The following is a 25,943-nucleotide window of genomic DNA, read 5'->3' as shown; positions in this document are numbered from 1 at the left end:
AAAGGCCCAACTCATATTGCTTTTAAAAAATGTCCTCAAGGAAGACAGTATCATTCAGGTTAGAGAACTAAAGATACAGTCATGCTGTAAGCACTCCTTCTTCCTGCGTCCTAGAATTACAAAGAACTAAAGGTAAGGCTTACAGTCATCCCTAACAACCACGCAGTAACTACCTAGGGTTGACAGAAACACTCACAAATCTAAGTATGTGTGCATGTGAACATGCATGCGTGCGGTACATGTGGAGGCCTGGCCAGAGGACAATTCTGTGTGTTGTTTCTTGAGTACCATCCACCTTCCTCCTACCCTCCAAGACAGGACCTTTCACTGGCCTGGAATTTAGGATTAGGCTAGCCTTGTTTTCCATTGAGCATGAGGAATCCTGTCCCCTCCTCCCTGGTGCTGGGATTACAAGCACATGCTACCATACTGGCTTCTTTGTTTGTTTAATGAAGGTTCTGGAGATCTAACTTGGTGCTTCCCAAGCTACTGGCTGAGTCATCGTCTCTGCCTAAGAGACAGATGTTTGTATCTGTCCTCTAGTGCTGTCAGTCTCTGAGAGTTCCATCGTGAAGACAATCGTGCTCTTCCTCTGTGGATGGCACACCTCTGGGGACATCTCACTTCCATCAGAACCAGACTGCACACGGCACAGCTCTGTCATTGGTGGATCTGGTTCTGGGCTCTCCTGTCTCTCAGATCTCATCTGTCTTTATTAGCTATTTGCAATTCAAATACTACACTCCTTGTGTCTTCATAAGAATGCACTTCAGGCAATGCTGCCATTAGTTTGCAATTGTGTAGAAGGAAAAGCACAGAGTGCTGCTCGTGGAAGGGGCTTAACAAGAGGACTCAAGGCTAAGGCACTAGCACCAGGTGGTCCAGAAACCACGAAGAGGAATACTTTCCATTTTGCTCTAGGGTGTTCCAGTAAGACAAGCACCACAGAAGTGGTAAAAACCAGGGGTAGAAAAACAGGAGACAACTATTTCACATGAAGTGTAGAGTCAGAAACTTAAGACCCTCTACAAAGCAAGCCAGGATGGTAGAACATGCCTGTACTTCCAGATTAACTGGGAGGCTGAGGCAGGAGCATCACGTAAGCCCAGAAATTGAGGACAGCATGGGGAACACCACGGGATCCCATCTCCTGAAAACCAACTGAAATAAAATCTAAAAAGCAGGTAACGCTTCAGTTCACATCTAAGGCCACAGCAGCAATCTCTGCTGCAGGTGGTTTATCCCACTTTTATACACTGAGTGGTTCCATCCTGAAGCAGAGCAAATACCACACTGAGGACAGAAAAGTCACAGCCTATCACTTCCCTTCCTATGGCAACTACAGAAAGCTGCCGGCACACAGACAAGAACAGTACTCTAAGTAGCTGCAGGGCCCCTGGGTAAAAGGGTATCCCAAAGACTACTGGGTAGACACTGAACAATTCCTTCTTGGGCTGTGAGCACGTCTGTATGTAAACTGCACCACTGAAATCTGAGCAAAGGATTACAGGTTGAGGGAGGGGGGGAGGGGGAAGGGGGAGGGGGAGGAGGGAGGGGGGAGGGAAGGAAACAATTCCACTCTGTAAATTATATACACGAAAGATGACTCCCAGCGAGTGAAGGTGAAAACCTCCCCTCATGCTTTATTACCCAGGAGGAGGACGTTCATGTTCTGCGCTTCCAGGCATTCTGTAATCTCTATTGCTTTCTTCAGGCAGCGTCTAAACATGGAAGAGATGTGAACAGGAGCGTTAGTTACCGAGCCTGGTGCTATAAACAAGATGTTTAGAGGAGACTTGAATTGTTCTTTTATTTTTATTTCTTTATGCTAAAAATCTAGAAAAGGAAATAATAACCATTCACTGATACTCATCTGCCTTTAAGAAACCAATTACAGATATACATAAGTACACAGACACACAGACACAGAGACACATACATTCACATAAATTTATTCAAAGGGATAAAAGCATAGATATCCACACTCTTACGTGCACTGCCACATTACTCACACTAGTCAAAACATAGAAGTAATCTAAGAGTTCATTGACAACAGAACAACTCTGCGTGTGTGTGCGTGCGTGTGTGTGTGTGTGTGTTAGAGTATTATTCAGCAGTAGAAAAGGACACTCTATCATTGCAGCAATATGGGAAGAACTTGAAGGAAAGACAGGTGCAGAAAGATAAATGCTGCATAATTCCACACAGAGAACCGACAAACGTCCAAGTCTGATCTCCCAGAGTGGAATGGTGGTTCTCAACAGACAGGCAGTGGCAGAAATGAGGAATCAGGGTCCAGCACAGACACAAGGGAGCCACGAGTTGAGGCCGTGGTACCATCACACAGAGCTACGCATGTCACAGATCACCACACTGCTCCTTGCTGGGTGTGCTCCACGGCCTAGTGCTCACATGTAGAACTCTGTTCCATCTCTAGCACCACCAACAAACATGGAACTTCAATGTATGAACTCTTCGTCAATGAAATATTTATGAAACCCACCAAGAACTGACAATTTCATTATGGAGTCATAAAATCAATGTAAAGATGCTCCCAGTTACATTTTCTTTTGTACTGGAATTTTTAGTTAGCATACCAAATAACAGGAACGATTAGCAGACACCCACTGTTTCTTGGCCACAGTCATCCTCCATGCTACCCTCCCCCTCCCCTCTCCCATCTTTCCTGGTCTCCTTCATGTCCAAAATAGTCATTCTTCCATGCTCATGAAGGGGCTGGCGAGAGTGTAAGAAAAATGATATCTAGATTCAGTTTGAGAAAATGTACCTTGCTTTGTTCCCCCAATTGTCTTGTCTGTTCTTTTTTCAGAATCACCCCCTCCCTTCATGGTCTCCCTTATACCCTTTTCTTCTTCTTTTCTTAAAATGTGTGTGACAGGGTAACCATCTTCTGACTACCCCACCACCACCTCAAAGTGCTGGGTTTCTTCTTGTTTATTTGAGACAAGGTTTCGCTGTGTAGCTCAGGCTGTCTCGGGACTCTACCTGTAGACTGTGCTGTCCTCAAATTCAGAGCCTCCTGAGCACTGGGATTAAAGGCATGTGCTCCATCTCCCAGCTAATTCACTTTCAAGTGCCAGCTTCTACTGTCTAACATACACGTATGGATTTAGAGCCTGCATATAAGACCCAGGCATAGAAGATCTGCCTTCCTCAATTTCTTATTCCACCCTCACCATCTCCAGCTCTATCCACTTTCCTGCAAACCATATCGTGTCACCCTTCTCTATAGCTAACTAAAGCTCTGGTGTGTAGCTGTGGATATATGACCTAGGTGATTATTAAAATACAAAGTCTTGCAGAAATGTAAACCCAAGCTTGCTGGTAAGCCACAGCAAGACCAGAAACTGAAGAAACCAGCACAAGGGGGTGAGCTGAGCAGCAGTGTGGCTAAGAAGAGTTCTCTCTGCATCTCTCTGCAGGCTGCTCTTTGACGACCATGGCTCCCATGGAAAGCTCTGACTTGCCTGAGCATGTGCTGTCAGTCCTCGGCCTGCAGCCGTGAGAGTTCCCATTCCTACTCTTGCACAGCGCTCAGCCCTGCCAAGACAGTCTGCCTGGTGGGGGATGCTCACCCTTACTGCGAGCAGAAGAGTCTTCTGTCATAGTGTTAGAGCTCAGAATAACTAACTGTGACACACCAGGGATCCACCAATTCCTCTACAAGTCAGAATTAGACAACTCTACAACTCATGTGCAAAGCAATGGGTTGACATACCTGATTATATCAAGCCAGCTGCTGCTTTCTAAGAGAGAAAACCATTTTATATCTGTGTCCCAGAATTCCGAACTGTTATCTGAAAAAGGAAAACAAACAAAACAAAACCAGGAGACTTTAGGTTACTGCCCACGGCCACACCTGCAGGGTCCCAAGTAAATGAAATAAAACACAACTGTAGACTCCCAGTCCTGGGTCATACAGTAAAATTAATTCAGCTACTATGTGTATCGCATGCTTTTGTTAGAGGTCTAAAATGAGGCTTCCCTTAAGTAAAAACGGCTTTCTGTGTCAGTCATCTCTATCATGACCCGACAGTTAGTCTACACAACCAAACCTCAGTATCAACTAAACAGAACAGTGAAGACGGTGCCAAGGAGTCAGTTAGGAAAAGGTATCTCTAAGCATGACAAACCCCAGAGAAAAGACTGGTTTAAGAACGTGAAGAACTGAGCTGAGCTGTGGTGCACGCGCTCAAGACGCAGGGAGATCTCTGAGTTCAGTGCTAGCCTGGTCTCCAAAGCTAGTTCTAGGATAGCCAGGGCTACACAGAGAACAGGCCACAAGGTGTAAGTCAGGCAAGTTTTCAGTTGTTACTAACAGGCTGGGAGGGAAGACAAATGCACTGGAGTGGTTCGAAGGTTTTTACATTTCTTATTAACCAAACTGTTTTCCAGTTTAAGAAGCTGTACATACCAAAGGAAGGTTAAAAAAAATGAAAGCATTCCCAACTTGGGGGAAAGTTGGTCAGGGGAACAAGTCATTCACATTATCAATAGTGAGGAAGGTCAGTGGCTGCAGGCACTCCATGACATGCTAGGGAAGGGGGGGAGGACGACGGCCATGGTGAAACCCTGGGGAGCAGGACAGAAGCAGCACCACAGTGGCGGCTGGGACCCTGGGCCTCCGCCTCCAGCCTGTCACTGCTTGTCAGTGACCCTAGAGGTCAACAGTCCCTGCACACCACCATTTGCTTTCACCAGATCCATTTGACAGAGAGATTTCACTCAATGTTCTCTCACCTATCAAAAACAGCTGCTTAAATTTACAGTATGCACTCTGGATCTCCTGCAGAGACAGGAAGTTGCTTGATAAGTCTTCAGTTTTAACCATTTCGTAGGGTGGCCTTTGGATAGTCTTGTAAATTCTAGGTGTCAAAAAGGAACATGAGGTTAGAAGTGCAAACGTGAATTTCGAGAGTCGTTTATCCCGAGCCACAGTCTGTGTGAAGCACCCTGCAGCCACCTGCTCACAGAATCCTCACTCAGGTGAGCCAGCACATGAGGAAATAGGGGTCAGGTTTAGGTCAAAGCAAGCTAATTACATAACCTACTCCTTCTGTGGATGTCATCGTATTTGCTTTGGAGGGGCTAGAGAGACACTCGGCTCAGTGGGCACGAGGACGTGCTGCTCTTTTGGAGCACCTGGGTCTGGCCCTCAGCAGTTCACAATCACCTGTAAGTCCAGTCCCAGGGAATAGGCACACAGGCAAAACACCATACGCATAAAAACGAATGAATAAAACTTCGAAGATTATTTTGAAACTTATACTCTACATAATAGAACAGTACCATGGTGTGCCTGCCCCGTGGCCTAGAGTTGATGGCTGTTAACATTACAACCACCATTCCACTCCTCCACCCACTGTCTAACACTTCCATACTGATTTCCTGCAAGAGAATTAAAGTGACTGTTACACCCTGACGCCTCCAACACAAAGCACACCAGGTAAGCAGAACAGACACACAGTGAAAACCACACCACATGCTTCTTACAGAACAGGAGCTAAATGGAACCAGACGAAATGTACAATAAATACTGACCCATGTAAGAAGTTCTTCTGAATTTGCAAAGCACCATCATCCTGTTCTTTGGGCAGTGCTGACATTTTCAAAAGAGCACTTCCATTGTGACAAGACCAACACCAGATCTATAGAAAGGAAAGGAAAACCGTTTACCAAATGGAATATTCAAAACTCAACAGGGGGCAGGTGAGTTTAGCATTTATGGTCAAACAGGGACATTTATAACCTCTAAACACACTGGCTAGATACAGTCCATGAAGATTTACTCTTAAAAATGAAAGACAATGGGATTAGGCAGTGAGACTCGCTTGTCCCCAGTCTAGCATCCACCCTCATGTGGCTTTAGAGCTGGTGACTTACGTGGAGTCTGTAGCACCCTTACCGTTGCTACTACTAGGTCAGTGCAGCTTATACACCAGGCATTTTGTGTGAATGAACTCCCTAAGTTCTCACGGTCATATCATGTGCTAAGTATGATGATTAGCCCCACTCAGAGCGAGGGGCTAACTGAAGTTCAGAGAGACCAAGGGACTGCCTTCACATGTACAACAGTAGGGTAGCTGCCATCTGACCGTGCGGTCTGTGTTCTACCTCATGGCAAAAGGGCAGCTTGGTTCCCAGCAGAGTGCGCTTCGGGAAAGAAGGTGAGCTATTTGACAGCGAATCTGAAATTCACAGAGGCCTCTGAATGAGGGACTATGTGTTCAGGAGAGTGGTCTGCTGCTATTGGCATGGGAAGTGATGTCAGCTAGAGTGAAGGCTGAGGAGTGCTTTGGCATCTGCCCCCCATAGAGCAACTCCCCTTCTAAGGCCAACCTGAACTTGTAAGTCATACGAGACAGCAGTGTTCAGACACTGGAAAAACTGAGGGGCCCTTTGCTTCTTACTTCTCCACTGTTGTCAGCAAGCAACATGCAGAAATTACCGCAGGCTTCTATGACTGCTGCCAAAAGGATGGAGTAATAGCTTCAATGCTTAAGTAGCCATGCCTACTAGCTGGTACAGCTTACTTGAATGCATGTGGAGGACACTCTTAGTCAGGACTGGATGATAGTATCCAAAAAAAAAAAAGAAACGTCTCTAATCGTTTATACTTCTTATTTGGGGCAAAAAAAGAAAAAAAAAAGAAAAGGCAGACCTTTCTTATTTTTCATTTGGGACGTATGTAATAATATCCTTTATAATCAGAATTGTCTCATCTCGTCTGAGGTACAAAAGGACAACTAATTGCTATTTCAAAGAGTAAATCTACATGCAATCTAGCAAAACCAGCAAGGATGAGAATGACCTGACAACCATACAGGTGATCAATGCACAAGTCAGAAGAGGGTTAATAGCCATAGCTGCAACCTGACGCACATAGCAAGGCCCTGGATGGGAGGCCAGCACCAAATAAAGGAAAGAGAGCTAGGCAGAAAGAGGAGGGGAGGAGTCTGACTGCTCTGTCAGTTCTGTCCTGTGTAGTATCTTACTGCTGTCCACGCGCAACCCGATGTTAGAACAGCGAACACCACCTTCCTAAAGCTCCTAACAAGCGTGGCTGGGTCTTCCCCCACTTCTTAGGAGAAAGTTTTCTATGTCTCAGCCTCAAGGCCTGGAGAGAACAAGCAGTATCTAGATTTCCCATGTGTAGGGATGAAGGAGGAGCCCTATTCCCACTTGTGTGGATAGTTCTCCTTTTCTGTTTCTTCCCACAGAACACACACACACACACACACACACACACACACACACACACACTGTTTTCTATATTTCCCCATGAAGGTAGAGATGCTCATTTTCATTCCTCTCAAGCAAGTATACTTTTCCAAGTGTACTACGAACTGTTCTGAGGCCCAAGGCCCTTGTGGGTGGCCACGACAACACGGTCTTTTCCACCACTGTGGTGACATGTACACTGGAGGCACAGTGAGGTGCGTGGGGAACCTACTGGTGGCTCAGCACCAGTCAAGGCATGGCTGCTCAACTACACAGCTTATGAGTAAGTTACCACTGGTAAGAAAACAGTTGGAGTCACTTGAGAATGTCCTTGAACAGAAGGTTAAAAATGACCAAGTCTGGGGCCCAAGTGCTGACTCAGTGGATAAAGTACTTATTGAAAGCCTGATGACCAGAGTTCAATCCCCAGATCCTGATCAAAGGTGGATGGAGAAAATCAGCTCCACAAAGCTTTCCTCTGACCTCCACATGTGTGCTGTGGATCGATGTCCTCAATCCCCACTAATAATAAAACTTTTTAAATGAACAATTTTACAATCTTGATTACTATTATAAAATGTCTGGCCCACTGAGTTGGGAGTGCCTTTGACAAAAATTGTGCATGTTTAGATTTTGGAGGACTAGCTCTTTTAATATTGTAAGGAGCTAGGGAAGAAACAGGAAAGGGTATTAGAACCTGCCATGGGAGAAAAGCACCCAGTAGTTCTAGCTGTGATGCCTATAGACCACAACAACAATCAGCCCAGAAGACAGTGCCAATGAAGCAACTGTGGCACTTTTACCTTGGGGTAACTAACTGCTAGCTAATAGGACTCATATTCTAAGTGTTTGTCTGTGTGTGCCCATGGATAGGTGTAGCCCTCACCCGTTATCACAGAAGCCTCTTTGTACAGAAGATGGTGACGATTATAGAGATCCACAGTGGGACAAACGCAGACGGCAAGTGACTGAGGTGCCCAACCCTAACTGACACATTTACAATAGTAGAAAAACTTAAGAACTAGGAGGTCAGGATACCTGCTGGGAAATAGTGTCTTCAAGACACGACTAGGAAGCTGCACCCATGAAACCTCAATTATACGGTTTATTGCCTAAAAGTGACCAGCATGGTGAGAATGCCAGCTGACATGCCAATGTGGATGGGGTAGACTCCACAAGGCCACACGCCCAGATGAAGACTTCTGTGCAATCAATGGAGGCTGAGAGGGAAAATCAACCTTCTCCAAGGATGGTTCCTGGTAGTTATCTAATTCTAAGGGGTCAGTCGTCAATACATGTACATATAAGCAACACTAAATGGGCTCAGGAGATAGTGTGTGTTCGTGTGTGTGCATGCATACTACATATGTATGTATAAGTGTGTATGTATACATACATATGCACGCATATACACATTGTGTGTCATACAATTATTACACTATGTAATAATTAAGGGAGAGAGAGGGAGGAAGGGACAGAGAGAGGGAAGAGTAAACGGATGTAAACACAGAGCTCATGTATCAAGTCTCAAAAACATTAAATTTCTAAAAATACTTACAAAGTGAATAAACTGAGTTAATCATTTCACAGAACACAATTTATAAAATGTTGCCAATGGAGGAAAAATTAATCTTTAAAGCAAAGACTTAGAAATGTGAAAAGCTAGACCGTGACATGAAGTCCTGTACATACTTCCTGGATGTCCTCTTCTGGTAAGAGGACACTACTGAAGCGTCAGTATCTACATGTACAACCCATGAACCACTATTTCCAAATGTGTAACAGGACAAAACATATCCTTTAAACCTTTAAATTCCATTCAAAGTATGAGACAGACTGGTAAATTTTAAAAACAAAAAAGGAGCAGTTGCTTGGGTTTTTAAATCCTTCCTATGGTCACCTTTGTGAACTGTTATGGACCATGTTCTGGTACACTGTCAAATAACAAAGTTCTCAGCCCAGCCTATCTGTGCCTTCCTTCCCAAATGCTCACGCCTTAAGCTGGGGCTTCTCTGTGTTCTTTAACTAGTCCTCTGCATACCACAACAGACCAAATAAAACATTCCAGCTGTCTTCTATTTGCAAAATCCAAAATAGTGCTATTCCATTTGACTATTTTGGATAGTTATTTTCCATAAAAGTATGTTACTTATGGTAACACATTTCTTACATTTTTTTTCATTAAAATTCAATTTGGAGAAAAAAATTAACAGGGTCTCACTCTATAGCTTACACTGGTCTAAAACTTATGGAATGCATGCTGGCCTTGAACTACAGAAATCCTCCTGGCTCAGCCAGTGCTGGGATTACAGGCACCACTGCCAGTTTTAACTGGAATTTCTAAGATGACACAACCCACATAAACAGAACTCTTTCACAGCCACAGTCATTTTCAAGAGTGGAAGATAAAGGTAAGGATGGAGACTTCAGCTGTCAATCATGGGCTGGAAACTGGTGGAATGTGACCCAGCTATGCCCAAAGAATATTTTTTTTTTCTTTTTTAAAGTCTCCAATTTAACCATGTCTAGTTGGAGATCAGGAAAACTCACATAGAAATCTGCATCTCTGGCTATCTGGTAATATTCAGTCAATGCTACAGGCTGGTACTGAAGAGCTGCCCTTCTGGGTCAGGCAGAGAGACTCTGTCTGTAAGGACCATACTCACTACCTGTCCAGCCTCCCCTCCATGGGCTCTGGGAATGTGATGGAGTTTCACCATCTCGGCTCACATTTAAGATTCTTCCTGGCAAAGCAGCCTTGTGTACTACACAGCATGTGCTTAGGATTCTGATTCCTTACTAAATTCCCACAGGCTTGAGAACTCTGTCAACAATTTGGAAGCTGGGTGCTATCTGGTTGTGCTTTATTAGGTCAGTAACATTAAAGATGGCTCCCATCCTCTCCTATTCTGTGCTTCATGCTGTCTTCTAGGAGAAGCCTCAGCTATGCCCAGACCAAGATTAACAGAGCTCGCCAAAAAGAATCTTAAATTCCACTATGAGCAGTGTCAGCTCACATGTAAAATGACTTAAGTGTTAAAGCAGGTAGACCTATTATCCTCCTAAAGTGTTTCAGTGTCTCTGTGAAAATTTCAAGAGCATTTGTGATGGCTTCAGACTTGCTCCAGGGAGCCTCAGGTTTAGAAGGCTGCTTAGGGAGTCCCTGTGGTATTTTTGGATTACTCTTACACTGCAGACAAACTTGGAGCACTAAACCAAAGGCTCTAAGTAGGATCACTGCTAGGATGGGCTGAGAGCCGCTGACGTCTCCTGCCAGGGTTTCCAGATGTACTTACTGGTATGCCATGGCCCTGAAAACGCTTCACATCGTCTTCAGGAAGGGGAGTGGGGACAACAAAGTATGCTGGCAACCTAGAAGCAAGAGATAGATAGCATCAGCTTTCAGACAGACAGAAAACATGTAAACACTCACAAAGGAAGAAACAATGTGTCACACAAAGGACCGCACTACCTTGAGACACAGCTCAGGTGAACAGCTATCCCTGGGCTACTGACAAGCACTGTGATCAGATAGGTTAGGAATCTGGATTCTGGCCCTAGTTCTGCCTGTGATCGGCACAGCTCTGTCTCTGCAGGCAAGGGAGGTAAGTTGTTCTGCCCTTCTGGGTGAGTGTACTCTTCTATAAAATGAGGAAGATGGGGGTGTGGGTACAGCTCTGCAACAGAGCCCCGCCTAGCATGTACAAGGCCCTAGGTTTTTAGCACTGAAAAGGGAGGAGACTGGGAAATGTGATATCTAAAAAAATAGGAATTCCAAAATTTCATCAAAGAGTAACAACACAAACACCCGTGCTGCTTAGAATTACACTAAATGAATATGAAAACTGGTAACCATGGCTGCTATCTATTTTATCACATACTCTGAAACAGGCATGGCGGCATGACTTTAATCCCAGCTCTTAGGAGGCAAGACCTCTGTGAGTTCAAGGCCAACCAGGTCTACAAAGTTTCCAAGACAGACAGGGCGACACAGAAAAGTCCTGTCTCAAAACACCACCACAAAAACAAAACAACTGCTGGGCGGTGGTGGCGCACACCTGTAATCCCACACTTAGGAGGCAGAGGCAGGTGGATTTCTGAGTTCGAGGCCACCCTGGTCTACAGAGTGAGTCCCAGGACAGCCAGGGCTGCACAGAGAAACCTTGTCTCAAAACAAACAAACAAACAAACAAACAAACAACTACTACACAAGGAGAAAAAGCCCAGTCTCAAAAAGGTCTGCCAATGACTGACTTTTGTGAGCGCTCCCCTGCGGCAGACACTGCCCCAGTCCATCACGTGAACATTTAATCCAACATCATTGTCAGGTATGTAGTAGGATTATTTCCATGTTACAGATACAGAATAAAGGAAAACTACGATACCACACTGACTGAGGCTCTTCCTGGGTTACACTGCTGAAGTGAAAACTTACAGGTTCTTTGGAAAGTCATTTGTATGGCATTTTGCTGGGGCAAACACATGAAGGAATGTTTTGCTGAAGCCGACACAGAAGAGAGGATGTTCTGCTAAAGCAAACACGTGAAAGGACACGTGAAGAATTCTTTGCTAACAATATGCATGCATTGGTCCGCCTTACACTGCTTAGTTGAGCTCAATTTGTGGGGACTCTGAGGACTCAGGCAGATTGGATGCATATGCTGAGGCAAGACACATAGAGAACACACAGTGTTGGGAGGGTGTAAGTAGGATACAACAGAGTGACAGAGACAGAGTTTGGCTTGCACTGGAACAGCTAGCTGTCCAACACTTGTGGGTCTCATATTGTCACTAATATTCACTTCCCTGAGAGAAGCACAGCAGAGAACTCCTGGCATCCCTCTAGGTCCCTCCAGCTGATTGGCTGAGGCCTAGCTGTCTCTGCTAGGTCGTGTCACCACTGTTGCTAAAACTCGACTCTACCGCTGGACCACAGGTGTATCCATGAAGTGTTTTCGAGTGGATGGAGCTGCCACTGCCTGCTGACCTGTGAACTGCCGGTTTCTAGACAACACAGGTGGGAGTTGCTCCAAAGACCTTTCTAAACAGTTCCAGTCTGCATCCCCGACCTGCATCCTTTCTTTTCCACTACCTCTGGTGGGAGTGTTTAAGAACCATCATTAAAAATAAGGTTTGACAAATTAAAGTTACACCCCATGATTTTGTTATCTTCAGGAGAAACAACATCTTTACAAGAATAAGCCTGCTGAACAGAAGAACGTGAGAAAGCTTGACTTTTCAAAGCTGCCGGGCACACTGGCTCCTAGTCATAGACAAAGCCTCCTGGGACCGAAGGCACCTGTGTGTCTTTGTTGTGATGGAAAGTAATCAGACGGTGTTTGCATATACACTGCATGCTTGACTCCAGTCTGTCAGACAGAGTCGTAGATAAGATAAACTTCAAAAAAGAATTGTTTATGTGTATGAGTGTATACTGCAGAGTATGTCTGTGTACCATGTCTGTGCAAGTCACCTCAAAAACCAGAAGAGTGTGTTGGATTCCCTGGATGTAGAGTTACAGACACACTCTAGCATTGTGAGCCAAACATATGGGTGCTGGCAACCAGACCCCAGTCCTCTGCAAGAGCAGAAGGTAGACTTATCCACTGACCCGTCTCCCAGCCCCATGGAAAGATGGATTTTTAAAGTCAGAGATCAGAACACAATGACTGAACCATTCATCAATTCACAGAAGGTGGACCCACACGTGAAGTACCACTAGGGGGTGTGGCCAAACACCACTGTGGGAAACAATTAGCAAAGAGCTTGATTTCTTCAAGAAAAAGATGATGGTGAGAGAGTCTACACTTAAGAAACTCAACAAGAAATGACAAAAATGCTACTCAATCTTTATTAACAATAAATTAAAAAAAAAAGAAATCTTATAAAAGCAAGTCAAGAAGTGGTGGTGCACTCCTATTATGCTAGCAGTTGAGTGGCCAATCTTGATACAGGGTGAAACCCTGTCTCAAAACAGATAACACACATATACAAAACAAAACCAAACAAAACTTCCCTCCACCCCCCAAGCCAAACCAAATCCTGGGGAAATTTGAAATACTAATTAGATATCAAAGAAACAGTGTGAAAGGGCATAACACAGGCCTGTAATCCCAGGACTTGGGAGGTAAAGGTAGGTAGACAGATCTCTATGAGATCAGCCTGGTCCCCATAAAAAATTCCAGGGCACATGCTATAAAGGAAGACTCTGTCTCAACAAACAATAAGAAGTAGTGTGAATTTGAAAAGTATGATAATGTTTTCATGCTGTGTTTATTAAAAACAACCCCAGTCCTTTGTTCTTTGTAATATACACTGAATATAAATGAAATGAGCTTTGAAACTCATTTCCAAAGAATGCAAAGGGGAAACAAGTAGGTGGATAGATATATAGAGAAGACAGGGTTAGCTATGAATTAATCATTGTTATACCTGAGTAAATGGACAAAGGAAGTTTGACATTCTTTTTCTATAATGCTTCAAAATTTGTATTAAAGAAACTTTGAAGATAATTTTAACGATTTCTTTTTCTATGTATATGTGTGGGTCTGTGTGATTTTATGCCATGTGTGTTTGGGTGCTGGTGGCCAGAAAAGAAGGCGGTCCGATTCCCTGGGGCTGGAGTAATAGGCAGTTATTAGAGCAACCAGACACAGGCATAGGCCACTAAATTGGGGTCTTCTAGAAGAGCAGAAATTGCTTGTAGGTCCCAAGTCATCTTTCCAGCCCTCTTACAGACAATTTTAAAAAGACAAAGGTCATATGAATCTGTGATATATACCCAGGTCTGTGAAACACTGGTCATGGCTAAGGCCCTTAGGTCACTAACAGCGTTATTATCTTGACTTCTGAAATTCTGAGCTACTTATATTTTCTTACATACTTGTATGTGGGCAAGTAAGCTTTCTTTAGGGAGTCACTAAAGTACGAACATTTCAATAGGTCAAAGGCTTTTAAACTCAAGATGCCCATTAAAAGCACAGGGAAGGATTAGAAAATTACCAAACTCCAGCCTGGGCCCCATGATTACAAATCAGAAGCTCAAAGCTCTCCAGGAAAGCCAAGGGATTAAGGTGCTGCTGCTCTGGCACACCATGCTATGAGGGTAGAGCAGGCTTCATTCCGACAAGCTCTGCGGGGACCGAGATAAGCTGACCGTGGAATCACTGACTGGACAGTGACGTCCACACAGGCCACGGTTCTAATGTCACCTGAGGGGCGCGCAGCGCCTTCCTTAACATACATGCCATCAAGCTGCAGTGGGCCCTGGTCCTAAAAAGTTCGCATGCCTGGCCCATCTAGTAAGACTGAATAGCCTACCATGCCAGCTCTCTAGGTAATTTCATCCTATACAAAGCTGTTCACACAAAAACATTTAAAAGGTCAAAGTGAATGTTAAGCAGATTTTAGCCTCTGCCCACGAGCACTGCGCACCACACCAGGCACAGGGTGGAGGGTGTGCTCACCTGTCCCACTTGGCTCTGGTAGATCCCAGGCAGTCTTCAGAGACTGAGAATTAGTTCTCCCTCTTCAAAACAGTCCCTTCAGGCAGCAGGATGAGTTCTGAGTGAAGAGCCTGTCTCAGGGTAGCTTCATTATGGAAGCCCGGCAACCCACTCAGGCACAGCTGTAGTCTAGGAAGGGCAGCCCAGGGCAGAGCTTTGTCATGCTGTGGCAGCATTAGCTCATGGGTCCCTCTGTAAAGCACACACCCACAGGGCTACACACCTTCTTGTATCTCCACAGAGTACAATGAAGTAAAGATTTAGGAGTGAATTACAAAGAGAAGCAATAGCCCTATGGCACCGAAACAGCCAGCTCTGACAATGCTACAGTTTCTCCTTCTAACCCAGACCAACTCGGGGAGGGGTCATCCTGTTCATGTTTCAGTTTGGTTGAAATCAAAACTGTTATGCTAAAGAAACCCGAGACACTCAAATATAAAAAGTGCTATAAAGCTCCAGTATTTTATGAAGCTGTCAGCACAGTGCAAGGAAGCTATGTTCCCAAATGATAAGATTCAAGTTTCTAAAAACAGATCAGCAGAGTCATCCTTTAAAAATGTAGGCCAGATCACTCCCTGCCTGCTCAACCTTCTCCTCATTGTTCTGAGAATCACAAAGAGTACATTCTCCAGAAGCATCTGACCATCCCTTCTCCTCACCCACTACTCCTAACCCGTCGGCCCCTGGATGAAGGGCACACAGCCTTGCCCTGGCTGTTACTGCCTACCAGGCTTCCCTGCTTCCCCTTCTCTCAGCTCTGACCAAAGGGCATTTACTCCTGGCCGTCATGAAACTTGCTATGTAGACCACTCTCAGCTCAAACTCAGAGACCCACCTGTCTCTACTCCCAAGTGCTGGGATTAAAAGAATGCACCACTAGGCCCAGTTGTGTGTGCTATTCTTCCTAAGGACCAGAGTTCAATTCATGGCACCCACTCCCCAGGCCACTCCCAGAGGCCTCTGTCCAGCCATGGATCTGGGATGACTCATCGTGGCTGCCGACTTGACTGTATCTGAAATGAACTACAGCACAAACTCTGGGCACTCCTGTGAGGACTGCTCTCACAGGATCACACCTGCAGGAGGCAGCACGCTAACTGTGGGTGGCATCTTCTGGCAGCGGCCTGGACACAGGACAAGGAAGAAGAAAACTGCTGTTTTTGCCTTCCTGTCCTCACTTTTGCTGACAAGATCACCTATCTGTTGCTGTGGTATTCCTCTGCCACCAGAACCAACTTCTTCAAGATTTCAACACAAGGTCAGCAGCTCTCCAAGAACCCTCGGTCCTTCAGTGCTGGACTGGGACTGCTGAGACAGCCAGCCTTGAAGACTGAGCAGCCCACACACTGAAAGAAAACCTAACAAATCATTTCTGTGTGTCTGTGTGTGTTCGCACACATGCACGCGAATCCCCTTCCTCTCAGACCTGTTTCTTAGGAGAACCCTAATATATGATCTGAGGCCTTCTTCTGGACCCCTGTGCCTGGCCACAGACACATATGCACATCCCCACACACATACACACAACTAATGGGGAGAGTCAACATGGAGAGCTTACCTGTCACAGACTCGGTAGCCTTCATTCACACTCACTGTTTTGTACTTCACACTCCCCTTGGTCCGCTCCAGCTCCCAACACCAGTCCTTCGGTGTGTCAAACATTACAGTACAGTTCCTGGGGTCGGCGGCTAAGAAAACAAAATGAACATGGCAGTAAAGTCTCTGCATGGCGCCGCCATCTATGCGTGTGGGTGCTGGGGCTCCGAACCCAACTTATGACACTGAGTCTATTAATCCAAGAAGAATAAATCCACAGCTTAGCTGTTCCGCTTTCTGTCACTCATCCAAAGTTACAATGGGAACTTTATTCAAACGTTTATTACATTTATCTATTTGGGGGGGGGGGTAGAATGCATGCCTGTCATAGTACACATTTGCTGATCAGAGCACAACTAGACAGAAGTCAGTTCTCCACCATGTGGGTGCTGGGATTAAACTTGGATTAAGAGGTCTGAAGGTGATCAATTTTACCTACTGAGCCAAAAAACTAGTCCATGCTGTCTCTATATATCTAAGAAAGGGGCTGTTTTGTTCTTAATTTTTTATGTGTATATTTTATGTGTATATGTGTGCATCTGTTTCTGTATGCCAAGAGTATGTGGGAACCTATGGGATCCAGGATTATGGTGCTGGATTCCCCTGGAGCTGGAGTTACAGGCAGTTGTGAGCCACCAATATGGGTGCTGGGAACTGAGCTTAGGTCCTCGGGAAAAGCAGCAAGCACTATTAACTGCTAACCATCCCTCCAGCCCTACGAGGCTATTCTTGCTCCATTCCTTGCAAAAGTAATTTCTCGCTCCATTCTCAGTCATCTGCCCATGAAATAATTTATATAAAACACAAACCCTGTGAAACATTGAAAGATGGGCTTGGCACAAAGGCTAAGGAATGAAGTATTCTTAGCCCTGCCACATGTGTCTAACACGGCGCACTGATGAGAACAGCATGTCAGACTCTGGAACGTCAATCCTCCTTCAGTTTGGGATGTACTCCCTACAAGAGACCTGTCAGGATGGCACTTGCTTACTGCAGGCCATAAATAGATCAGAGTCACAGTGAAGACAGTGGCCAACAGCCAAGGCCTGCATCATGGTGACAGGAACTTTGGCTACTAAATCAGCACTGTTAGAACAAAATGTCCACAAGTACTGCCCAGAGCTCAGCAGAAAGAGCTGTGCCTTCCTGATGGCTCCAAGTGTCATGCACATCGAAAAACCCAACTTCCTGGATAAAAGGCAAGTGCTTGCTAAAACAGCTGCTTCTGTTAAATACAACAAAATTACAGTAGAAGTAGCTAGAACAATGACAATAATCAATGTTTACATACGTTGAATATTCCTAACCTAAAAATATGAAAGAAAATCTGAAACTTAACTGCCAATGTGATATCACAAGAAGAAAATTCCTCACATGACCTTACGTCACAGTCAAAACACAGGCATATTAAGAATATTGTATAAGTGGGATAGAAAGATAGTTCAGTGGTTAAGAGCACTGGCTATTCCTCCAGACTACCTGGGTACAATTTCTAGCACCCACATGGCAGCTCCTAACTGTCTATAACTCTAGTCTCAGGGGATCCAATGTCCTCTTCTGGCCACAACATGTGGTGCATGTATTTATTTAAGCAAACAATTACATAAAAAAAAAACAAAATAAATAAACAAATAAAAACAAATAAAGCTAAAAAGACATTATATAAGACAAAAGCAGTACCCACAACTATATGTCAACATTTAGAAGGCTAAAGTAGAATCTTAAGTTTGAGGGCAGCCTGAGCTGAATATTAGAACCCTGCCTCAAAATAACACCATAGACAAACAGATACTGTATCTTCTGTCTACCCTAAAAATACTAGGTGGAGAAAAAAAAGCTCAGTTGGTCATGTGCTTGTCTTTCAAGCAAGAAAGCGTAAGTTTGGTCCAAGCAGGAGCTTGTATTTTCTCAGCACTGAGGAGGTAGAGACAGAAGGATCTGAACTATAAAGCACCCACATTAACAAAACCCATACTCAAAAACTAATAACCTTTATTACCCTGACCTCCAATAGAGGTGAGAAGGAAGGTCAGAGAAGGATGGAACTAGAATAAAGGTTCTATATATTCTGAGTATCTGCTACAAAACCAGACAAAACCCAAAAGACAAACTCCAGAGGGTCAGGAGAGGGCCACAGTCAGAATGGTAAGAATCCAGCACTGACCATGTGTGAGCAAGCTCAGAAACTGTCCTGGCCTAGACCAGACCGAATCCATCGGGATCAGTGAGTGGTACACACCTTTAATGTCAGCACTCAAGGACACAGACATGATAGGACGCATCTCTGAGTTTGAGGCCAGCTCGTTTTACATAGTAAGTTCCAGGCCAGCCAGGGTTACACAGTGAGACCTCGTCTTTAAAAAAAATTTTTTTTATATTAGAATCTATGGAAGAAGTAGAATTCATAAAACTGAAGTATTGTTTTTTCAATATGAATCTGAAAGATGATTATGTATACTTAGTCAACACCACCAAAGTTGTATACTTAGCGCCTGGGCCAGCATCAGAATAAAAAGGCAGAATTTCTAAAACTAGAGATGATTATTTTTCAAGTATGAGCCTGATAGATTGTTTATATAAACTGTGATATGCAGTGACAATTTTGGAATTTTGGTTTCTTTAAAAAAAAACCACAGAAATAGTGTAAGGATGTGTTTTTGTATGGGGATGTGCCGCTGCTTCAGCCTGTTCACAGCAAATGACTATGATTTGCCTTGAGCTCTAGCAGAGGCGTGGCTTTGCCAGCTGGAAAACGTTTCTGTGGTTGTGTGATGTTTGGAATTCTGGAAACGTTTCAGAGGGTGTATAAAAGCCAGGGTCCCTGAGAGGCGGAGCTGGCAGTTGTTGGTCATTCAGAGGGGTTAGTTACAGTTTGTTAGTATTCATGCTCAAAGAAGAAACAAAAGGAAAGAAATCAGATTCAGGGTAATTCCCCCCTCCCCCATCCTTTCTCTCCTATTTAGTGATAAGGGTGAAATGGGAAGGTAGGGAATAAGGATGGGAACAAGAAGAAGCCACAAAGTAGCAAAGACCAGCTACAGTAGTAATCAACAAAAAAGCCAAGCTATACTCCCATACTGTGACAACATTGTAGCTACAATGTAAAGGTCTGTCTGTAACAAAGATGAACTTCAGGGACAAATTTCCTATTTGGCTTAGTAATATAATGTGAGCTGTAATCCTCACACATGGCCCACTATGAGTGATTGGTAAGTTTTCTTCTTTGAAACATTAGTCTCTGCATGTAGCCCTGGCTGGCCAGCAATCTAGTACCTAAATCAGGCTGGCATTAAACTCACAGAGATCCACCTGCCTTTGCTTCCAAGTACTGGGTACAGGTGTGTGCCACCATGCCCAGATAACAAGCACTTTTATTCTCAATTAGCTCTTATTTAATGATTTCATCTTATATGCCATGAATTTAATGCTTAATAATCTTCACAAGAGGCATTAACACTGCTGATTTTAAAGTAAGAAAACACAAACATACAAGGCATTTAGAACCCTAAACAGACATCACTAAGGAAGGGCTTCTCTACAGTATATAATCAAGATGTCAGAAATGCAAAGCAGAAGCTAGGGAGACGGCTCAACGGGTAAAGTGCCTGTTATACAAGAATAAGGTCGTGAGCTCGGATCCCTAGCACCTACTTAAAAGCTGTACTGGGTGTAATGAACCCACCTTAAACCCAAATAGAGGCAGGAAGATCTCTGTGAATTGGAGGCCAGCCTGTCTCCACAGAAAGCATGAGGACAGCAGGACTACATTGCGGGCATGTCTCAGAAACAAAAACAAACAAACAAGCAAAGCTAGGCACAGCAGCACAAGGCTAAACTCCAGCACTAAGGAAAAAGAAGGTGAGCAGACACAAGTGGATCCCTGAAGCTCACTGGCCAGCTGGCTCAGTGAAAGACCCTGTCTCAAAAAAATAAAGTGGAGAGGACTGTGAAACACACCCAGGGTCAACCTCTGGCCTGAACATGCATGTACACACACCTACATGAGTATGAATACAACATACCCATACAAAATCCACACAACAATAACCAACAACAACAGCAAAGCAGCTAAGTATAATGGCTCATACCTATAATTACAACTTTTGAGAGGTTAAAACAGGCCCACTCACTAGCCTGAGGCTACCTGCCTTGTGATACACAATTAGTTAAAGGCCGGGCTCCAATGAGACCATATCTCAAAAAGTTATGCAGACAGACAGACACACAATAAAAACATTAAAAGATCTGAGAGGAAAAGGCCAATTCACCTATAAAAGCCAGTAATCAAATTACATCAGCAACCCTAAAAGGCAGGAAAGCATGAGACAATATACTTCAAGTCCTGAAAGTAATTAATTACTAACCTGAATTGCTACAAACAGCAAAGCTATTTAGAAACAGCTTCTAGAATTGACAGAGAATTATGGACGTTTCAAGACAAAAACAAACTAAGGCAATTTATGACCACAGCCAGCATAAAGTCAAAATCATAATAGTACACAAAAGAATAAATTTCCTGACAGCAATCCATGAACAAAAGAGAGCTAGGGAGGAGCCCATCACATCCAACACACTAAACCAGCAGAGTCTTAATGCTACCAGCAGTGACTCACCCTAGCCAGAAAAACAACCAAGAAAACTCTCTTTCAACTCATAAATAAATAAATAAATAAATAAATAAATAAATAAATGGTGCAGACAGGCTGAATATATTTAAATACCAGCTCTAGAGACTGAAGGCTTTAATGGCTTTGCAATTAAAATCAAGTATTGCGGGGCTGGAGAGATGGCTCAGTGGTTAAGAGCACTGACTGCACTTCCAGAGGTCCTGAGTTCAAATCCCAGCGACCACATGGTGGCTCACAACCATCTGTAATGAGATCTGATGCCCTCTTCTGGTGTCTGAAGACAGCTACACATATATAATAAATAAATAAATCTTTAAAAAAAATAAAATAAAATAAAATAAAATCAAGTATTGCTCTTCCAAAGGACTCACATTTGGTTCCTTTGCTGGATGACTCACTATCACCTGTAACTCCAGCTCCAGAGCCCAGACACCCCTGGCCTCCTCAGGCAACACCAACAAAGAAGCACATACACATAATTTAAAATAATGAAAAATAACAGATTCAATCACCTACCATCTCCAGGAAACAATGCACTGGCACTGACTGAAAATTAGTGGGTGGAAGTCAATCTATCAACAAATGGAAGTCCACACAAGCAGGGTAACTATTCTGTTATCTGAAGTATACTTGAAATCAAACTAAGAACATAGAAGGAAGACCACTATATAATAATCAAGGGAACAACTCATCAAGAAGACATAAAAAATAATAAACATCCATGTGCCAAATGCAAGGGTTCCCAACTTCATAAAGCAATCACTAAGGGAACATAAAGGTCTGATAGGTTCTGATAAAATGAGGTTACTTCAATAACTCCATCTCATCTATGGATCAGTCACAATCTAAAACAGAATGAGGAAACTCCAGAGTTAAACTATACCATAGACCAAATGGATCTAACATATATCTACAGAATATTCTACCTAATAAAAACAGAATACACCTTATTCTTCTCAGTAGCCCATGGAGCTTCCTCTCAAATAGATCGTATACACTCTATGCTGCAAAGCAAGTCTTAGCAAATATAAAACAATTAAAATTGTTTCTTGTACCTCATAGATCATAGTGAATTAAACTAGAAATCAATAGCAACAGAATCTAACTACAAATACTTAGAGACTGAATCATACAGTCTTGAGTGACCAGTGGGTAATTGAAGGATGCAGAGGAAAATAAAAAACAAATGCTGGGATCAATACAATCAGTAAAGTACCTTCCTTACAAGCAAGAAAGACCTGAGTATGAGCCCCACAGCATGAGAGAGAGAGAGAGTGTGTGTGTGTGTGTGTGTGTGTGTATGGATATATGGCTGGGCTGGGCCTCACCTGTAGTTTCAACACTCAGGAGGCAGAGGCATGTGGATCTACATGAATTCAAGGCCAGCCTGGTCTGCAAATTGAGTTCCAGGTCAGCCAGGTTTACACAAAGAAACCCTGTCTCAAAAAACCAAAACAACAGAACAGGCCAGGTATGATGGCAGCATGGAATGCACTTGTAATCCTAGTACCAGGAAGGCTGGAAGGCAGACTTGCAGTCACCTAGCCCAGCCTGCTTGGCTCAGTTGCGGGCCACCTAAAACTGGACACCCTGTCTCAAAAAGGGGGGCGGAGGGAGACAAAATGTGGACAGTGCTTGAGGAACGACACCATAATCTTTATTCTTTCATCTAAATCATCCATAAATCCTACAGTGTGACATTCTCTCAGAAATATATGCATATCTCCAACCCTAAAGCATGCTCTTAGCAGGCTCGGTCCTAGCTGGGGCATGGCTCTCTCCCTCGAATGACTGCCTCTGCCAAGGAAGGGGGACTTGCCTGGCATAACACATCAGTCTTTGTACGTCCTCTTGTCTTTACATCCTTGAGTGCAGAGACTCAGCCCTGCTCACTCCTACCCTCCACGGGACCAGGCCCACAGCAAGCACTCAATAGATGTTTACTAAATCAGTGGTCAGTGCAGTCCAATGTATGTGCTCTTAAACAAGCCAACCAGACGTTTCTGACATGGGAGCCAGGAGCATTAAGCACCCACTTCCTCTAGAATCTTAAATAAACTCAAGTGTATTTCTTGAGTATATAAACTAAAGAAAAAAGAACTCAGAGACAAATAGGGTTCTTTTAAATTGTCTCAAATTTTTTAAATGCATGAGTACACTGTTGACGACACATCAGAAGAGAGGATCAGACCCCATTAGCGGTGGCTGTGAGCACCATGTGGGTGCTGGAGATTGAACTCAGGACCTCTGCAAGAGCAGCCAGTCCTCCTATCTGCTGAGCCATCTCCAGCTCAATTTTGTTTTTTTGTGATTGGTTTTGAATTTCCAGTGTAATATTGATTTTACCATTTTTTAATTCAGAAAAATTAAAATTCATCTGTGTACTGACCTATGCATGCACATGTGGATGCCAGATGTTGACATGAAGTGTCTTCCTCTACTGCTCTGAAACTCATCTTTGAGACAGGGTCCCTTATTAAATCTAGACCTTGCTCTGAGCAAGACTGGCTGGCTAGGAAGCTCCCACAATGTACCTTTTTCTGCCCCTGGTGCCGCAGTTGGCAATGCACCACTGCACCTGTCTTTGACATGGATGCCACAGGTTCACACAAGTCTTTGTACCTGCACAGTGAGCACTTCAGCCGAGTCACCCCTCTAGCCCCTCATTTCACTTCTCATAAGAAGTAACCACAGAACAATTCAGTGTGACATGAAAGTAAACAGACCTAAAAGGTAAAAAGCAAAGATCACAGGAAAAAAAAAAAGAAACCTCTAAACGAAGCATGCATTGGATGCTTGAACCCCTATATATGCTGTCATCTGGGGAGTGTGCTAGATAGTTTTATGTCAGTTTGACAAAACCTAGAGTCATCAGAAAGGAGGGAACCACAACTGAGAAAATGCCTCTATAAACCTAGGCTCCATAAGGCTTTTTCTTCATCAGTGATTGATGGGGGAGGGTCCAGCCCTTGTGGGTGGTGTCATCGCTGGCCTGGAGGGCCTGGGTTATAAGAAAGCAGGCTGAGCAAGCCAGGGGAATCAAGCTAGTAAGCAGCACCCTCCATGGGCTCTCCATCAGCTCCTGCCTCCCTGTTTGAGTCCCTGTCCTGCCTTCCTTCAATGGTGGACTACAATGTGCAAGAGTAAGCCAAAAAACCCCTTTCCTCCCAGCCTGCTTTTGGCCATGGTGTTTCATCACAGCAATAATCACCCTAACTAAGACAGGAAGGATGCAGACGCTTTGGGAGATTGGGCATTCCTGGAGAAAACAAGTCACAGAAATATCTGAAGAGAATAGGTCTTTGAAGGCTACGTCTGCTTTCTGTTCCCTTCTTTTTCTATTCCGTGTCCTTCACCTTGATGTGAACAACCTCCCTTCCATAAGTACACAGGCCAAGATACCATGGAGTGAACCCTCTCAAACGGTGAGCCAAAATAATCTTTCTCCTCTTTCCTGACAAATATTTGGTCATGATGATACAAACTAACAATGACGGGGTTTCCCTTCCTGTCACAGGTGAGAGTAAAGGAACCTTGTGAGAGTCGGGGTACTTGCCAGGAATTCCAGCACTCAGAGGAGACCAAAACAGAAGTTCCTGAGTTTGAGGTCAGCTTGGACTATAGGAAGAGACAAAACCAAAACCAAACAGAAACGCCTCTGACTATTCTACAATGATAGCTCAGAAAAGACTTACCTGTGTCGTGCACAGCAGCTGCATAGGAAAACAGAAACAGTCTTTTCAGCAGTTTGGTACTCTGGGTATGATGGATTATGCCACTGACGATCTAGAGAAGAAAGGGCCAATGGGTATAGTTATGCTTCTGATAGATCAATGCTAAGAAAGGTAGGAGCCAACTTAATCTTTGCTCTCTATCACACTAACAGGGCTCTGGGGACACCACAACCTCTGCTGAAGCTGGAATTAGCTCTTGGAATAGTGCCAGAGCAAACAGAACATTATTTTGTCATGCTTTCTACGAGTTTTTTTTTTTTTTTTTCCAAGACAGGGTTTCTCTGTGTAGCCCTGGCTGTCCTGGAACTCACTCTGTAGACCAGGCTGGCCTCGGAAATCCACTGCCTCTTCTTCCCAAGTGCTGGGATTAAAGGCGTGTGCCACCACCTCCTGGCATAAGAGTTCTTAATTTCTAGGGAAAAGTTAAAACGTACTCTAACTTCCCAAAAACCAAGAGTTAAAAATCCCAACTGCCCTATTAGGTCAGTTCCAAGTATTCAACATGTCTAAGACTCACAGCTGCTATCAGACAGTAACAGGACGTGGCTGAATCACTTGTGGGTCCTCTAGACAACGAAGGAGTGGGACTAGGGCTGTAGCTCAGTTAGTGGTATGCTTGGTAGGATGCACAACGCCCTAGGAGCACATGCCTATAGTCCCAGCTCAGGAGGTAGAGGGAGGAGGAGCAAAGCTTCAAGGTCATTCCCAGCTAGCTACACAGAAAGGCCAGCCTGGGCTACACAAGACCTTGTCTTGAAAGGAAAAGAAAAATATGTCTACTGTGCTTTCTGTTTATTGTGTTAACCAAAAGTATGTTTGGATAAATGACTAAAATAACTGTTCGAAAGGAAATGCTTTGTCTCTTGGGGAATCTTCTCCATCTACAGCTTTCTTTGCCTGATCAGAAGAGATTCTACAATCACATTTCCTACCTTAACTCATCTACCATATTATCTGAGAGAGAATAAAGGCATCACCTATAGCGTGCAGAATTTACTGCAGATAAGACAGTATAAGCAAACTGGCTTCTTGTTGGGCTTTCCTAACGTGAGCACTATGAGAGGGGGGACGACCTTCACTGTCTTGACAAGAAAAACCTAAGAAATTATAATGAACCACAGCAAACGGGTTCAGCCACTTCCTGACTGCAACTTGCTGTGACCACCAGGAAATAACGCTGTATCTCCAAGGGTGCACCTGGAGACCTGAATTTGCTCATGTGACCTGTTTCTAGGTCC

At 44.0% G+C, this 25,943-nt stretch overlaps 1 protein-coding gene across 2 annotated transcripts in view; it reads right to left on the bottom strand.

The window, feature by feature from the left end:
- The window catches only part of Mtmr12 (myotubularin related protein 12), a 67,418-nt gene that overhangs the window by 9,973 nt on the left and 31,502 nt on the right, over nucleotides 1-25,943 (bottom strand). For both annotated transcript variants that reach the window (XM_028767656.1, XM_028767658.1), the window contains exons 6-12: nucleotides 24,667-24,757; nucleotides 16,306-16,435; nucleotides 10,539-10,614; nucleotides 5,563-5,669; nucleotides 4,762-4,886; nucleotides 3,740-3,818; nucleotides 1,651-1,721 (exon numbers count right to left, since the gene is read on the bottom strand). In XM_028767656.1, coding sequence (XP_028623489.1) covers nucleotides 1,651-1,721; nucleotides 3,740-3,818; nucleotides 4,762-4,886; nucleotides 5,563-5,669; nucleotides 10,539-10,614; nucleotides 16,306-16,435; nucleotides 24,667-24,757 — 679 coding nt within the window. The remainder of the gene's footprint in view (nucleotides 1-1,650; nucleotides 1,722-3,739; nucleotides 3,819-4,761; nucleotides 4,887-5,562; nucleotides 5,670-10,538; nucleotides 10,615-16,305; nucleotides 16,436-24,666; nucleotides 24,758-25,943) is intronic.

This window comes from Grammomys surdaster, unplaced genomic scaffold (genome assembly GCF_004785775.1).
Source record: "Grammomys surdaster isolate TR1022 unplaced genomic scaffold, NIH_TR_1.0 174, whole genome shotgun sequence".
NCBI lineage: Eukaryota > Metazoa > Chordata > Mammalia > Rodentia > Muridae > Grammomys > Grammomys surdaster.
Note: the sequence above shows the minus strand (reverse complement) of the source record. Positions and strands in the feature narration are given on the sequence as shown.